We start from the raw sequence: 16645 nt of genomic DNA, 5'->3' as shown, positions 1-16645 counted from the left end.
TTTATTTTTTATATAACTGTCCTGCATTATCCACATTAGCCCTGCAGGGTTAAGAAAAGTATACATGGCCAAAAAAAAGCATGGCTATTGTTTTTTGTTTTTTATTTTAATACATCAGTAGCATTGGTTTCATATAGCGCTTCAGTCTGTACAGCACTCTACATAACATTATGCACGCACAATGAGTCGGCACAATGGGTCAGAAGGTTTCTTATGGCTTACCTTCGCTTAGTACATTTGGCCCATGCTGTAAGACCTGTCAGAATTTAACTTAAAATCGTGGCTCACCAAAATATGTTCCTAGGCAACCTCTTATAGGGGGTCATGCACTAAGCAGTGATAAGTGGGTTTTCTGGGTGCTATGCACAAAGCAGTGATAAGTGCTTTTAAGTGAGATACATGCCTTTATAGTGTGATACTGCCTGTTGTGAGATTCACAAAGCAGTGATAACACTGCAGTATCGTGCTATAATGGCATTTTTCCCAATTAAAAGCACTTATCACTGCTTTGTGAATCTCATAGCAGACAGTATCACGCTATAGAGGCATTTATCTTACTTAAAAGACGTATCACTGTTTTGTGAATCTCACAGCAGGCAATATCACGCTATAATGGCTTTTTATCTCACTTAAAAGCACTTATCACTGCTTAGTGCATGACCCCCAGTGAGTCTGCGAAGTGAAAATACCATATTTCCTCGATTCTATGATGCACCATTGATTTAATAAAACATTTTGGGGAAAAAAGAAACACTATATTAAATGTGCAGAAAAAAAATATATATCAGTATATATATATACACACACACACACACACAGCTTCTGTATTCTATAAAGAGTTTTGCATATAAAAATACAGATATATTTGTGTGTTACATATCTGGGGGCCCGGACAGTCTTATAGGCCCCTGGTGGTTGTGTTGGGTGCTGTACGTTGTCTCTATGAGGCCAGGCTCCTCTCCCATGCTGTGCCCGGGGTGCAAGCATGGACTGTCCGCTGGGGGGTTGGGAGGAGAACACAACCCAGCACGGGCCCGACCTGCTGGCCACCACGAAGAAAGCGGCCAGAGGATTGGCGGAACAGTGGGGTGAGAGGTGAGAGCTCGGTGGTTCTGCCAATGAAAATGCGGAACACATGGAGATGGGGAAGCTTGTCCAACCAAAGCGCAGGAAAACAGACGCGGCAGCAGCACAGCCAACCAGGATCCGGGAGAAAAATAGTAGAAGGCGTGGCAGCATCACATTAGCGGCCATATTGGTACAGGAACCAGTTTCAAATACCGGTATCCGTTTTTCAAAGACATCGATTCTAAGACGCATCCCGATTTCAGATATGTTAAAATGTAAAAAAGGTGCGTCTTAGAATCGAAGAAAATGGTAGTTAATATTGTTAATCATTTTCAGCCATAACGCAGCATTTAAAAAAAACAATACATATGTATCAATATTATTAGTATTAATAATACTGTTAGTAAAAATAATAATGATTAATTAGTATTAATATTTATCCATAACAATATTATTATTAACAATACGTATATATAACAGCAATAGTGATGCAGTGATGAGTAATAGGAGACCATGAGTTTGCTTGGTCCTGCTGTACTTCCAATTGTTTTCCCTTATAAGTCTGGTGCTGTTTTCTGTATCCCGTTTAAAGCCGGCAAACTGAGCTATAGCTCTTGAAGCAGACATGTCAACTCTCATTGATTTTAAATGCAGTCTTACTGAATTTTAGCATCTGCAGTGGAATAATCAGTAATACAATCTTCCCTTGTTTTCAAATGATTTAAATGCTTTTTTTTAACTAAGCAATTTAAAGCTGTAGCACTGGAATTAAGGAAAGTAGTGGTACTCTGAACCACCCATAAGTGCAGTACCATCAGACTCCGACCACTGGAAATAAGCCAACAGAAAGGATGGAATAAGCTTCCTGATGAGCTGCCCAAAGCTGGCTCATGTTACGGATCAACCAAAATCCAGCTCCTTTTCCTCCGCCTGCGCTGATGTAACTCACTGGAGTGGCAAATTACATCAGACCTACAGCTGTAACCCGACATTATGATTAATTTGATCAGTAATTTCTCCTGTTTTTCATTTTAATCGGTGCGACTGTTCTGCTGTGACAAGTCTTTCAGATCTAATTAAGATAAATTTCAGAGTAAAAGACTTGGCAGAATTTTCAAGTCAAATCCAAGCTTCAAGTGTGAAGACCGGAGGCATTAATCAATCAACTTGTGGGGGGAAAATATGCAGGGCTCTAACTCAGCAATCAACCCATTAACACCTAAGCACATTTCATATTCTCCAGGACTGTTTAGTCATTCTCCCAAAACGCTCTGGCAAAAAAAATATATATATATATTTGCACGCTCACAGCCCTATGAATGTGCAGCAGCAACAAATAGCCAAAAGCTCTTTATGATAATGTTCACAGACCTTAAGATTTCCGAGCTGGGAATAAAAATATATTAAATGGCTATTTTTCCAATTGGTTTGTCTTGGAACCAAACAAGTATGATCAGGCAATTGTCCTTACCAGCTGATGCTTTTAATAAGATCTGTATGGTCTGCAAAACATGGTGCAAAAGTACCAGGCTTAGGAAGTGAACAGGAAAATTCAACAAGTCTGCATAGCCAATGTGCTCCCAAACTCATTTCTAGAATTACATTGGCTGTCTCTGCTAGAACACATTGTACAGAAGCATAAAAAACGAGGACAGATAAGCATCAGTTGGCCCATCTACTCTGCCCAGTTTTTAAGTTGCATTTTGATCAGTGGGTTTTTACCCTATGCAGAGTTCCCTTGTGTCATCATCATTATTATTTTTTTTATAACATGTCAGCCTATCACACAGTGCAGGACAATCTGAGTTATGGATAACATAAGAGTGACCTATACAAATATTACAAGGTTGGCACATACTGGGACTATAGGTAAGTATTCCTGGTTAACAATTCTAGCAGATGTTTGTTCTATAATTTCACTATGCTTTTAGTAAAGATTCCTTATCTCATTTTCCCACATAACATAAGAACTGCCAGGTCAACCCAAATGACTCTAGCAATAACCAACACTGAAGGCTTCTGTACTACGCGTCCTACCTCCCGAGACAGTACCTTTCAGATTTAGTCCATCACCTCTTTCTCTAGAAAATGTTTCCTTCCTGTACCTCATTCACACTCAACATGTAAAAAATATCTGCAGAATATCCTAAAACAGCACAGATTCCATGACATCATGATCAGTGGCACAGGTCACATCTGAACAGAGACACATTCAGGTGGAGCATGGAGTACATTAGAGGAAAGGATAAATAACAGACACAACTAATTTGTAAGTGAACTGGCAAATCTAAACATGGTGCCTTCTCTGTTAAAGTGGCCATCTGTTACAGTGAAATATTGGTGGTACATTAAATGCCTGGTATTTCACCAGATGCAGTTACTATTCAGGGCGTCTATGATCTGCATGCCCATTAGGAACTGATAGATATAATAGACTTAGGCCCAGATTTAATCAATAGTGCTCCGCTTTAGCAGACCGTAAACCCTTATTCTGCAATACCGAGGTTAATTGCCTTGTCAGATTGGTAATCCAAAAAGCTAATAGCGCAACCTGGGATTTACCAAGCTTTTTTGATTTGGCACATGAAAAACGCATAGCCAGGGCCACTACATTACTAAATCCTGCCGTCCGCATATACAAGCTTTTCCCAAGTGTCCGCAGTCAGTTTATGGGAATAAAAATACTTTTTATATGCTTGACGCATTATAAATCTTCTAAAGAAAAAAATATATATGTATGAGTTTTTACAATTGATGAGGCGTTTCTTGGTCTTGCTTCTAGCATACAAAATGGGCCTACAACAAAGAATAGGATGGTAACCATGCAGTGGTGTGCTTGGTGGGGGAGCTGAAGAGTTGTTATTGCAAAAGGTAAGGATAGCAAAGACCAAATTCAACAGGGCATATAGTATAGGGCCGGATCCGTAAAAGCGCAATTAAGTTACGTCAAACTTGAAGTTACCTAACTAGGTAACAGACATAATTTCCCTTGTTTTTAACAGTTATCTGCAAAGCTAATTATATGCAAAAATATAGCCGAATTAGCATTGTTATGATTACTAGCAGCTGGGATGTTCATAGCGCAGAGACACGCTAACCAATACACTGCACATGCGCAATTTGAAAAATATAACGTGCGTCTAACATGTATTACCTAAACGTAACCCCCATGCTAGTGAATCTTCTAAGCCATTCTAGCCAGACCCTACACTTGTCAACATGGCTGAGGAGGCTTCCACCTCTGCTGCTGCTGCTGATCTTGCTGCTAGATGGCTCAGGAGCATTACATTTATGGAGGAATTAGATCTGTTTGTTAATGGTGTGGAAGATAACCACACCAAATTACTTGGGGCACAGTGCTGAAAAACAAGCACAGCGGAAAAACATTGAATATGCTGACATATCCTAACACAAAAAGTAGTGGGTCGATAGTAAGCATAAGCTTAAAAATAGATGGCTGCCACACTTGGCCCAAATGAGGGGGACCAACATCTCAGCCGGACCTCTCAACCTGAGGAGGTGATTCTCAACCTCAGGAGGTGATAGGCCCATCCCACGATGTTGAAACTACCAGGCTTGAATGAACAGGTTCATCCTGGTAAGTCAAAGCATCTCATTTGCACACGAGTAAACCCGTCAGTGAAAAGTTAGCGATACAATATTTTATTGGCTAACTGGAGGTCATCGTAACGTTAATCGCCTTAGTGGATAGGCGTTATGAGTATCATTACAATAATTGTGGGAAACATCACGTTAAATTTGCCTAACAGAGCTGTGTGGATCTGCCCCGTAGTATTCTAGTTTGAAGAGCTGTGCTCATATGAACTGATCTGCATACCTAACATCGGGGAACATAAACTGAGACTTTATGCTGGCTTTACACTGAAAGAATACCAATCAGGAAAAAGAAAGGAAAGAAAAAAAAAGTTTCCTCCTTTCAGTAAAAGGCTGGTCACTGAGGCAACATAAATAAGCATACTGTATACACCTGTTTATCCAGGCACACAACTCAATGCAAAGAAACAGAATCATTGAATGTACATGCTGTAGCATCACCTAATTATTGAATGGTTCTTCAAGAAGGTTCCACTGGAGACCAAAATGCTGATGCTGCATTAAAATGATTTTAATTTTTCACTACATTACTGTACCTTGTTTTTGCTTATTGATACAAGGATGCAGAATTGTGCTGCAAAATATCTCCATTCATTTAATAGTTCATTTGGTGTCTACCTTCGCCAGCTATTCTTCTTACTTGTGTATTGAAGTAACTGTTTCTAAAGTATCTTTAAGATGTTTTACAGCATGTACTGTATAGTGTAAACTGAAGATAGTTACAGTTATAAAGGGTGTTAGTGATGTAAAAATGTTAAGGATAAATGCTGAACTCTTAAAATTGTTTGGTCAGGGTTCAAAAGCTATTTTAGATGATTTGATATGATACAGAATGAAATCACAATTTATCTTTTGACATTGATTAAGAGCTACAATGTTTATTTAAATACAGATGCGGCCTGATATGTTTTATTGTGAAATAGTGTTAATTTGCATATAGTTTTCAGGAAAACCTGTGATGGGTTGTACATTTATTTGACATGGCTTATTGTTAAAAAAAATGGTTTACAGTATATTTGTGTAGTGCTGCAAACAGAGTTTTAAGGTTGTTGTTAAGTCTTCAATCAGCATGTTTCTAGAATTACTTAAAACAAGTTTCCAGACATTGTAAATCAATGCTAGGTGTTCATATATTCATACAGTATAAGTGATGTCAAAACCCATGTTAAAAAAAGGTCTCCCATAAAATGAATAGAATTGTCACTACAGTTTCCCTAATTGACAAGACACAACACTGAAAATCAATAGACCAAAGCTAACTTTAAAAGCAGTTTTAGTTCTTAAATAAAAGCACATCTCATTGAATTGAATAAAAAATGGTTACTGTTTCTTTCAATATATGAAAAAAATGTGACAATGAACACTTTATGAATCTCAATGTGCATTGGTATTGTTAATATTTGCTCATCTTTTGATACTTGAAGTCAGAGCACCTAAACACGTCCCTTTTATTTAATTTCCTTCCTGAAAAAACAACAGTCTGTATCTTTCTAGAAATAATTGTTGTTATCCTTCAGAGTTTTTGAAACAAACAGCGTGGTTCTGAATTACTGTCGCTTCTTGACAATCTTTGCATTGCTCAAAAAGTAATATCCCTCAGACAGATTCTGAATAATGTAAAAGGATAAAACCCGCAGATAATAGAAAGGAAAAACAACAAGAATTCCTAAATGAAATGTAAGTGTAGGCTGTCAGATTTTAACTTGATTGTCATTCTGTTAAAATTCAACAAAACTATTACAAGCTGTTGCATAGAGGGAATGTTGTTCCCGTATTTATTAATCCAGTTGCTTCTTGTTTGTTCCCCCCCATTATTAGAAAAATGTACTGTAACCAATACAGATTTGGTTTGAGGTACAGAAAAAGACGTCCGTGGCTCAGTTTGTAAGATTGCTTGCAGCTACAATAAAGACAAACTGTGAAGCAATGGACTGGCATTTTACCAACAAGAGGTTTTATTAAAGCACCAATACTACATTCTCCCTTTTTTTTTCTTTCTTATATGTAAACCATCTGACAATGTATAATTCTATATTCTTATTGAAGTTGGGAATTGTTTGGTGCTCCTAATATAAATCTTTACAAAACCTGATTGTGTGTCTAACGAAATGGCTGCCTTGGAACTTTGTGCTGCAGTCTATTCAATGCTGCAGCTGATATGTAGCATTATATTATTAAGTGTAACACATGATTGTTGCAGCTTTCAGAGTAATAGACAGTCTGCTGTTTGGAACACAGCAACGTATCTGTTTGTGATACTTTGTTGCCAAAAGACAGAGCTCAAAAAAGTGCATGTTCGAGCCTGTTTCAAAAGAGGAAGTGGATATGACTTTCTAGATCAGTGTTTTTTTAACAGGGGTTCCTAGGAACCCCCCGGGCGTCCCTAAAGTGTTCCCTGCAATTTTTAGGTCATTTGAAAACTGTACCAAATACAGAAGAATTTATAATATGTCTGATCTCAGACACGCTATTAGAAAGTGCTGGGGTTCCTCAGAATTTCACAATGTAATTATAGGGTTCCTTAACCAAAAAAAGGCTGAAAACCACTGTAGCAATCAAAAACTGATCAGTACGTTAAAAAACATTTTTTAAATGGCCTTAGGAGTTTAAAAAAAATGAGTACAGTATTATCTAATACTACAGAACTGATTTATTTTTTTAAATAGATATAGGATGTTTCACATTTTGCTGCTTTAAATACCATACAAAAATTACAAGTATTCTTTGAGTGACTCCTATGCTTGAACAAATTAAGAATCACTGCCAGCAGCACAGATTGACATATAAATAAGTTCACTTTGTAGAAATGTTGTGCCCTTCTGAATAAAATGTTCCACGTGTTAAAATAGGCATTTTTTTTTACATTTCCTTGTTTAACTATTTATAATTGTGTTGCAATAGTGACCAATGAAAAAGATCAGGGCATATAGGATTATCTTTACTAATTGTTGCTATACAGTACCATAAGATACCTTCCAGCTCCAGGAGACACCTTACTACTCATTCAAGTGAAATGGGCCATAAAGACATTTGAAGGAGTCTAACAGAATAGCAGAACTTAATAAATATGGCCCATCATAACACATCAGTACTAAGTTTTAGCTTTCATTTTAAACAATGTCGATGTGAAGGTGCAAATTTGTGTGAACACGTTTGTACTGAAGGCACCAACTTAAAGCAACTAAAGGAAGCAATTGAGCAGCTGCAAACCCTAAAAGGTTTGGGGCACTATTGTCAGTCTAGCCTATGATATTCCGAATCATTGTGAAAGTGGAATGGGAAAGCTTACCTGCAGCGGATTTGGTGGGGTCATTGGGGAAGGAAGGCCGTGTCCTGGTGATTGATTGGGTTTTGGAGGAGAACTGGAGGGCTGCTGGCTTGTAGCCTGTTGGTTCTGGCTCTGGGCCTGTGTTTGGTTTTGCTGCTGTTGCTGATGTTGATTCTGCTGCTGTGATTGTTGTGGTGGAAGTGGTGGCAGTGGCTGCTGGGATGGCTGTTGATGCTGGGCTGTAGGTTGTTGCTGTTGCTGCCCTTGTTGTTGGTGTTGGTGATGGTGGTGATGGTGTTGCAGTTGCTGCAGGTGCTGAAGTTGCTGAAGCTGTGTGTTCAGGGATGAGGTAGCTGCATTCAAATAAATTACGTAATTATGTCTCAACCGAATTAGATTCATAAAGAAACATTGGGTGTCTTTCACTAAGCAGCAATAGTCAACATCATGCAGAAATAGCTACTGCCACTTAGTGAATGACCATGAAGACACAATTTCACATGCACAGTTACTCATCTGTAAAAATGTCTTATTTCTTTAATAGATTTAATTAACTACATGGTGGGAATGGTCAGAACACGTATTCCACATTCACATCTCCGGGAAACTTCCATGCACATGAAATGTAGGTGTACACCTCTCGGTCCATTTGTTTTTACACAGGCCCATTTTCATCCTGCGTATCACAGTCAATGAATCACATTTCTTTGCAACAATGCTGCACAACTGCATTATCTCGCAAAGTTGGGAATATCAAAAAGACCGTTTCCTAGCTCAACTACACACATGCTACAGTGGGCAGCATCAAATTATTTGTCTATATGAATTGTGTTTGCTTTTCTAAGTTTCAAAACACTCCCACGTCTTAGGTGACACATTTAATTTAATTTAAAGATCTGAGTCAAATGAGATATATTTGCTCAACATACTGTAAATGTTGCTTTTTACCTGTACATATAACAGACATTTTGTTCCCATACATGGAAGCACAGTTGGCACTACACACCAACTATATATACATTTTCTTTTAAATATTCAATAATAATGCTTGAGTGGAGAATTTAGGATACTTTGATAGATATTATTCCTGTACACTTCAGACTCATGACTTTCTATTTATTATCAATATTCTAAAAGCTATTTTGGATACTGTGCTGAATGTACCTAATTATTTCTAGCACACATTCTGTATGCTTGCCAGTTCTGTAATGTTGCTTTTGTCCAGACTCCAGTGCCTGCCAATTTCATCCACAGTAATGACCAACAGAAGACTAATGCAGAGCCACCATAGTGACAAAAGATGTGAAAAGCTCTATGGGGCCTACAGTATGCTAGTAGCTTTCATAAACCAAGTCGCTGGGCCTGTTACGCCGCCAGTTTTTTCCGCATACTTATCACGGTATGCAGAGAGATTCTGAAGACCGGCGATAGCTAAATACTCAAAACTGGCGAGGAGAGGCGATGGGATAATCGCCTCTCTCAAAAGGCTTCATTTGCTACCTGCAGCGATCTACTGCGATCTGGCCAGCGCATACCTCGCCAGCGATCGCAGAGTTTTAGTAAAACGTTTATTACTAGTGTACATGAGCAGGGGTCTCCGGAGCAGAACCACGTTGGTTTCAGGTCTGGGGACCCCCTACTTCCTGAGATGCAGGTCCCGGTATGGGGTGCTGGTATCTCCTATGCATTTAAATGTCCTGGTTACGTGACGTGGGACATTTAAATGCATAGGAGAAGGCGGCACCCCATAACGGGACCAGTATCTCGGGAAGCAGGGGGACCGCGGACCCCAAATCAAATGTGGTTCTGCTCCGAAGACACCCTGCTCACGTATACTAGTATTACATTTTTTTATTAAAACTCTGCGATCGCTGGTGAGATATGCGCAGGGAGAGATGGCTCTCTCTGTGCAGCTCTCTATGCAGCTGGGCCAGATCGCTGCAGAACGCATAGGTGAGAACTTTTGAGAGATGCGAACATCACATCGCTGCTCCTTGCAAGTTTTGTCATTTTGCTATCTTCGGTCTTCAGAGTCTTTCTAAATACCGTGATAACTACACTGACAAAACTGGTGGCGTAAGATGCCAAGCAAGACATTTTATGAAGGCTACCTCCCTATGTGTCATTACACCTGGGCTTTTCAAAGGTGGTAGATAGTATTAGCACTTGTGGGTAGATACAGTAGTATTAGACAGTGGGTAGATAGTATTAGCACTTGTGGGTAGATACAGTAGTATTAGACAGTGGGTAGATAGTATTAGCACTTGTGGGTAGATACAGTAGTATTAGACAGTGGGTAGATAGTATTAGCACTTGTGGGTAGATACAGTAGTATTAGACAGTGGGTAGATAGTATTAGCACTTGTGGGTAGATACAGTAGTATTAGACAGTGGGTAGATAGTATTAGCACTTGTGGGTAGATACAGTAGTATTAGACAGTGGGTAGATAGTATTAGCACTTGTGGGTAGATACAGTAGTATTAGACAGTGGGTAGATAGTATTAGCACTTGTGGGTAGATACAGTAGTATTAGACAGTGGGTAGATAGTATTAGCACTTGTGGGTAGATACAGTAGTATTAGACAGTGGGTAGATAGTATTAGCACTTGTGGGTAGATACAGTAGTATTAGACAGTGGGTAGATAGTATTAGCACTGTTGGTAAACAGATGTAATATTGGAAATGGCTCTATTAAACATTCTGTGGCTCTGTGTTGTGTACAGTAAGTAGTAGCAGCTTTCAAAGATAGAATTTCATTGTAAATCTCATTATTATGTAAAAAAAAAGGATTAAAAATACATAATTCACGATTGATTTATGGTACAACACCAAATAGACATTTAGCCAGGGCAAAAGTCATCCAGCACTCTGTAAAAGCAAATGACGCCAGTTAATGGTACATAGGTACAGTTAGATTTGTGTTATCATGGATACCAGGTAAATATCTACTTTAAGTCCTTTGCAGGAAGGACAAATTAAGCACACCCCTAACGTATAAGAACTATATTTTTGTGGTGGGTTCTAGTCACCAACATTCAGCCCTGCTGTAAAACCTCCCTTTAAATTATATGTCATTTTACCACTTATCATAGAGGACAACTTGACAAAAACACTTGGCTCTTAGAGACTGATAAAGCACCAAAGGAAACTATTGTGTCTCTAGATTGTGCAGCCAACAATAAAAAAAAAAAACGAAAACAAATGAATACATAGTGTGTCTGAACATAATATGTTGTCAAGATATGAGCAAATGTGCTCGCTAAGAACGTTGCCTGCTGCCCTGCAATCAGGGGCCAGAAAGAGGAATAACAAAACGGGAGAGTGAAGGAGGCAGACAAAGATTTCATTGGGAATAACTACTGTATGTGCCCCAAGTGAGCTTTTTATATGAATAGGTTTCAGGTAACAATATTCCTTGGATGGGTTGCTTCATACGATTTATCTCCATCAACCTGTTGATACTGCCAGCAACCTCACCCTCACTCAATGACACTGCTGTCTCTGACATGGCATAGCTTATTTTACAATACCAAAAACTTTTGGAGAGTTTTTGTAGCATTATTAGTTAAAGGATTACACACACACAAATAATAATAATAATAATTATATATATATATATATATATATATATGTATGTATATCTTCATACTCCTGTTGATTTCATTGAAAAGGTTCCCATCAATTGTTACTTGGCGACCAAGATAGACATAGCCTTCAACTGCTTCTAGTTCTATATATACACAGTATATATATATATATACACATACTGTGTATATATAGAACTAGAAGCAGTTGAAGGCTATGTCTATCTTGGTCGCCAAGTAACAATTGATGGGAACCTTTTCAATGAAATCAACAGGAGTATGAAGATGGGATGGAGAACATTTTGAAGAAACAAGACAATATTTCAAAGGAACCTTCCACTGTGCCTCAAGAAGATAGTATTTGACTTGTCTATTCTGCCTGTGCTCACGTATAGATGGACCCTAAATGACCCTAAACTTGGACCCTAAATGTGAACAAATTCAGGAGCTTCAGACATCAAAGAAGTATGGAGAGATGTATGCTGGGCATTAACCAAAGAGACAGGAAAAAGAATGAATGGGTTCGAGAGCAAACAAAAGTCTGTGACATCGTCACAAGGGTGAAGAAATGAAAATGGCAGTGAGCCGGACATATGACAAGATGAAATGACCATCATTGGACAAAGATGGTACTCAACTGGGTTCCAATGGAAATTATAAAACCAAGACGACGATGAAGTAAGATAGGAGGAAGAGATCAGAAAATGTGTCGGAGCAGCATGGAGAAGAGAGGCTTGCAACCGCAGTACCTGCAACATCATTGCTTTTCACCTCTCTGCTGATCTGCAACTTTGGGTGGAGATACAAAAATTGAGCAAATGATAGAAAAAGACACAACATGAATACATCTTGTTATGGTATTATTTTGTGTTACTCCACCTCCACCTCCTTGGACAGGCCCATGTAACCACTCCCTAAATGAGCAACGTACTAGATGAAAAGTAGTTATATTCTAGTCCAAGGGGGAGATTTACAAAGGCAATTTTGATGGACTGGAGAAAAGAGAGGTATTTTTTTTATCTTGTGTCTTTTTGCATCAATGTATCAAGATACCTTTGCTCAAAATGTTGCCTGTTCAAATAATATGCTCGGACTGAAGTGCTGTGAATCTTTCTCGCTAACAGTCTGACAGGTGTAAAATACCAGAAGAATGAATTTCTTTCATTTCACATTCTGGAACTTGAAGCAAAAATGGTGCAGTGCATCAGAACAAACTCAAACCGAGTCTTCATACATGGACTCTTAGAAACATGTACCATACTCTTAACCCCCAGCCCCATTATAGCCATTTAGGCTGCATTGTCAGTTAATTAATCAACCAGTTAATCAAACTGCCTAATTGTACAAGGAATGACTAAAATACACCCAGAATATCATGTTTTGTAGGAAGGTTTCTCCACGCCTGGTTTGAGGTCTGACTTTTGTGTGAGCATCTTATGTTACTGTATCTCGGGTGCCACGATTTGGACGGAATGCTTTGTAAAGATCCATTGTTCCTCATATGAAGGGTGGCTAAGGCTGTCATTAAGTTATTGACCTTTGGAGTGTGAGACTCTAATGTGAGGCTGCTGCACAAGCTTGGGAGAATTATTTTTTTTGTACATTATACATGTCAGATAATAAAATAAAACTTATATTCGGGGTTCATTAATTCTGTATTGTGTACAGAACTGTGTAAGATGATAGCATTATTTTGCAAATATGCCCTTTATCATAATATTAGCGCTTCACCTGGACAAACGGCAGAAAAAACGAAGCTGAACACACACAGTAGCATTTACATTCTGCTAGGAAAATTTGCCCGCAGTCTGCTTCAATAAAATAAGTCATTGCAACTTCCTTATTCTACTGTATACTTGAGAAACTATCTTTCAGGCAATATGTTTCTAGCTAATTTCTTTTCTTGCTGCAACGCTGCAGCTGCTGCCGAGCTTCAAACACAGTCACTAAAAATATTTTCTCTACAGTATAAAGGTTAAACTCCCTGTGGTCAGCTCTGTAGCATGGGAACTGCAGCATAATAAAGCCAGCTTTGTATTCTTAAAGCAAAACCTTCCAAGACAATAAAAGGATAACAATAAAAAAATAAATAGTCGTTGATCAAAGAGCAATAAGTTCAATATCTCTGTCTAAGGTGAAGTGTCAATTCACAATAAAATAAGGTTATCTGGGATAACAGGACGATTACTAGCCATGCAGCACTGAAGTGGTTAAAAAAATGAAAACGTTTAATACTTCCTTTAATCAACAAAAAACAGCGGGCTACATTACATTATAGTGTGCTAGCATTTGCTCTATATAAAGCATATAGCCTTTTATTTCATTGAATGCATCTTGTTGGTCACTTTAAAATAAATGGCTAAGTACTTAATACTATGTATAAAATGAGTGGTGTTGGACATAATGCAACGTGTAATATAAACCCACCAAGGACCATATTTACTAACAGGTATGGGCTCCATAAGGGGCCTTTTGGTGTCAGGAGCCCCCGGGAAGATGTGTTCCGGTGCTGGAAGGTGTCTTATGGAATAGCACTGCTGAGTAAACATGGGCCGGTGTGTGCATGGCTATAAAGTCCTGAACATAACAAACATAACAGATCGCTGTCTAAATAAAAGACAGTTCTCTCTTCTGAGGAGCATGGAAATCTGCCCAAGTTACCAGAAGTTACAGTATAGTTTCATATTTATTGTCAGTCGAAGAGCAGCCAGGAGATCTGTAATCTGCCATCCCAGAGCCTGCAATTAGAGGCGGGTTGAAATTTCCTTTTGCAGAAGGTTTTGGAAAATGTGCTTCATCATTTTGCCTCGTTGAGTAAGCTTTCAGCTCGGGGGATAAGGGGAAGGAAAAGCTCTGGGAATTAGCAAAATATAAGATCTAAAAAAAAAAGTGATATAGCGTATAATGACTGAGGAACAAAAACCACAAATCTTCCTCTGAATATTCTGCCATTGTGGAACAGAACCTTCAACACATCCCTACTACTGTTGAAACATTGTCATTTCGTAATGACGTTTTCAAATAATGTACTTTATCTCTAAACCCAATATATGTTGAAGGGCTATAATGTATTACTTCATATGGGTAATTATACCTCTTGCAGTAGTTGGTGCCTGAATAATACATCAGAGAAGAGAAACAGCTACTTGCTCCCTGTAAAGATTATTACCCAATGCGCATTACCTACTTATCTCCTGTAAGTAGGATTTCAATTTTTGCTGGCCCAAGGAGTGGATTCTATTGTGAAAGTTTTACATGTCATTTTTATAATGTCTATTAAATGCTCTTTTTTTTTATCCTACTTTCTTGAGTATTTCCTACCTCTGAGGAATTCACCATTCTTTAACCAATAGGTTTAATATTGATTTTCTTATACAATATCACACTATGTTTGTCATGTTGTCTTTTTTTCATATGCCGCGTTCAACCCTGATCCTTTCATCAGCCATGAAGTGATTGGACATTTATATAAAGGACACTGTTCACGGCTGTATCCATCAGATTTATTGTCAAAGACTTTTTCTGAGTATCTAATGTTGATCTTACATTGGTTGCATTAGCTTAATATGGATCATTTTGTAAGCACTTTTCTATTCACACTAGGCCCCGCACTGTGTTGTTTTTTCACTAATTCACTTCTGACCAGGGTGGTCAGATTAACTGATCGGCAGCCACATGATCACATTATAACAATTAAGTTTATGTGTTTTTGGTGCACTTTTTAGTCACTTATACATTTTATGACAAGCGCAGCACATATCTTTTCTACTGAATAATACACACAACAATGGAAAGAAGACAGCATCCAGAGAAGACTTGTGTCAGTCATCTTATTCATACTGTAGCTCGTTGTCAGTCTAATAAAAATATTATGGCAATACAATATCGAGTGTACATATTGTATCCTTGTTATCTTTCTTCTGAGTGCAGTTCCTGTTCAGTGTTCACATTCATTTATCTTCTTAGGCCATGTATTAAATAGGATAAAGAAGCACAAAATGAGAATAGCTAAATTCCGGAGTCAAATGTGAGTGGCATAGCTATAATTCTTTATGAAGTAGCAGATAAGATTGATTGTCAGGGGTCGAAAGGCCAGGTCAAACTCTGCTTATTTGTCAGCTGAATGTCAATTTTGTTTTCCCCGTCACGAGATAGCTTTAGAAAAAAAAAATGCGACTCCTTCCTCATTATCTGGGACTTGGCTGCTTTCCTGCCATCCAGTATTAATGAAACTGTGCTTCAAGCCTGGCCTTCGTCTGTGAGGTTCTACTTTATGTGCGGGTCTCTCATTTTGTAACACTAGGGAGTGTGGCACTTTTTCAAACACATTTTCCTTGAGAGGTGAGTTGGAAGACGTACAGCTGAAGAACGGAACTTGCAACCCATAAAAGTATTTCTCTGTATGAATGAGAGTGGGATTGAAACCGAGGAACTATGATATATGACCAATAAAATCTCTTACTAAAATAATGCAACAACATCATATACAATTGTGAACATCAATATGGAACTAGATAAAGAATGGGCTAAATGAAATGATGCTGATTGCTTATTGACTTGATTCATTATGCTTTGTTCTTAATTAGTAAGCAGGTGTTTATTACATTGGTAACGATTTGGTACTATAAATAGACTCATAATATTACTGTAAGAGTTTAGTACAATTAGCATAGAAACATAAATACTACCTGAGAACTGTTTTAGAAACAATGAAAATACTTAATCTAATAGGGAGATATTATTTATAGTAGCAGTAAAAAAATGCATCAAAGTTGCTTTGAGATTCCATTGCCTTTTGTGAAAATAAATAAATAAAATTATCTGCCACCTAGTTTCCATGTACTGTATATTGAGACGTTGGCTATCCTTTGAGACCCTCAAAAATGTGTGATTTCCTCAACATCAATAATGATTTACAAATATCTGTAAATTTGGCAAAAATTGGAAATTCACAACCTACAGTACATACAAAAAAGCTCAGAGCCTCTACCTTATTTTTAGGTGGCATACTGAATTTGAATGCACGTGCAAGTTGTGGAATATCTGTCACAATTTAGCCCCTCCTGTTGGTTCCTACAGGCTAGTGTGTGAAGGTCAGTTAATGTGTGT

General features: G+C 38.1%; 1 protein-coding gene across 7 annotated transcripts in view; it reads right to left on the bottom strand.

The window, feature by feature from the left end:
• POU6F2 (POU class 6 homeobox 2) overlaps nt 1-16645 on the bottom strand; it is a 536643-nt gene that overhangs the window by 170719 nt on the left and 349279 nt on the right. For all 7 annotated transcript variants that reach the window (XR_012799221.1, XM_075586664.1, XM_075586659.1 and 4 more), the window contains exon 5: nt 7973-8304. Coding sequence is in view for 6 of the 7 variants with exons in the window: in XM_075586664.1 (XP_075442779.1) it covers nt 7973-8304 (332 nt within the window). In the remaining variant the exon portion in view is untranslated. The remainder of the gene's footprint in view (nt 1-7972; nt 8305-16645) is intronic.

This window comes from Ascaphus truei, chromosome 2 (genome assembly GCF_040206685.1).
Source record: "Ascaphus truei isolate aAscTru1 chromosome 2, aAscTru1.hap1, whole genome shotgun sequence".
NCBI classification, from domain to species: Eukaryota; Metazoa; Chordata; class Amphibia; order Anura; family Ascaphidae; genus Ascaphus; species Ascaphus truei.
This window is presented reverse-complemented; position numbering and strand designations above follow the sequence as displayed.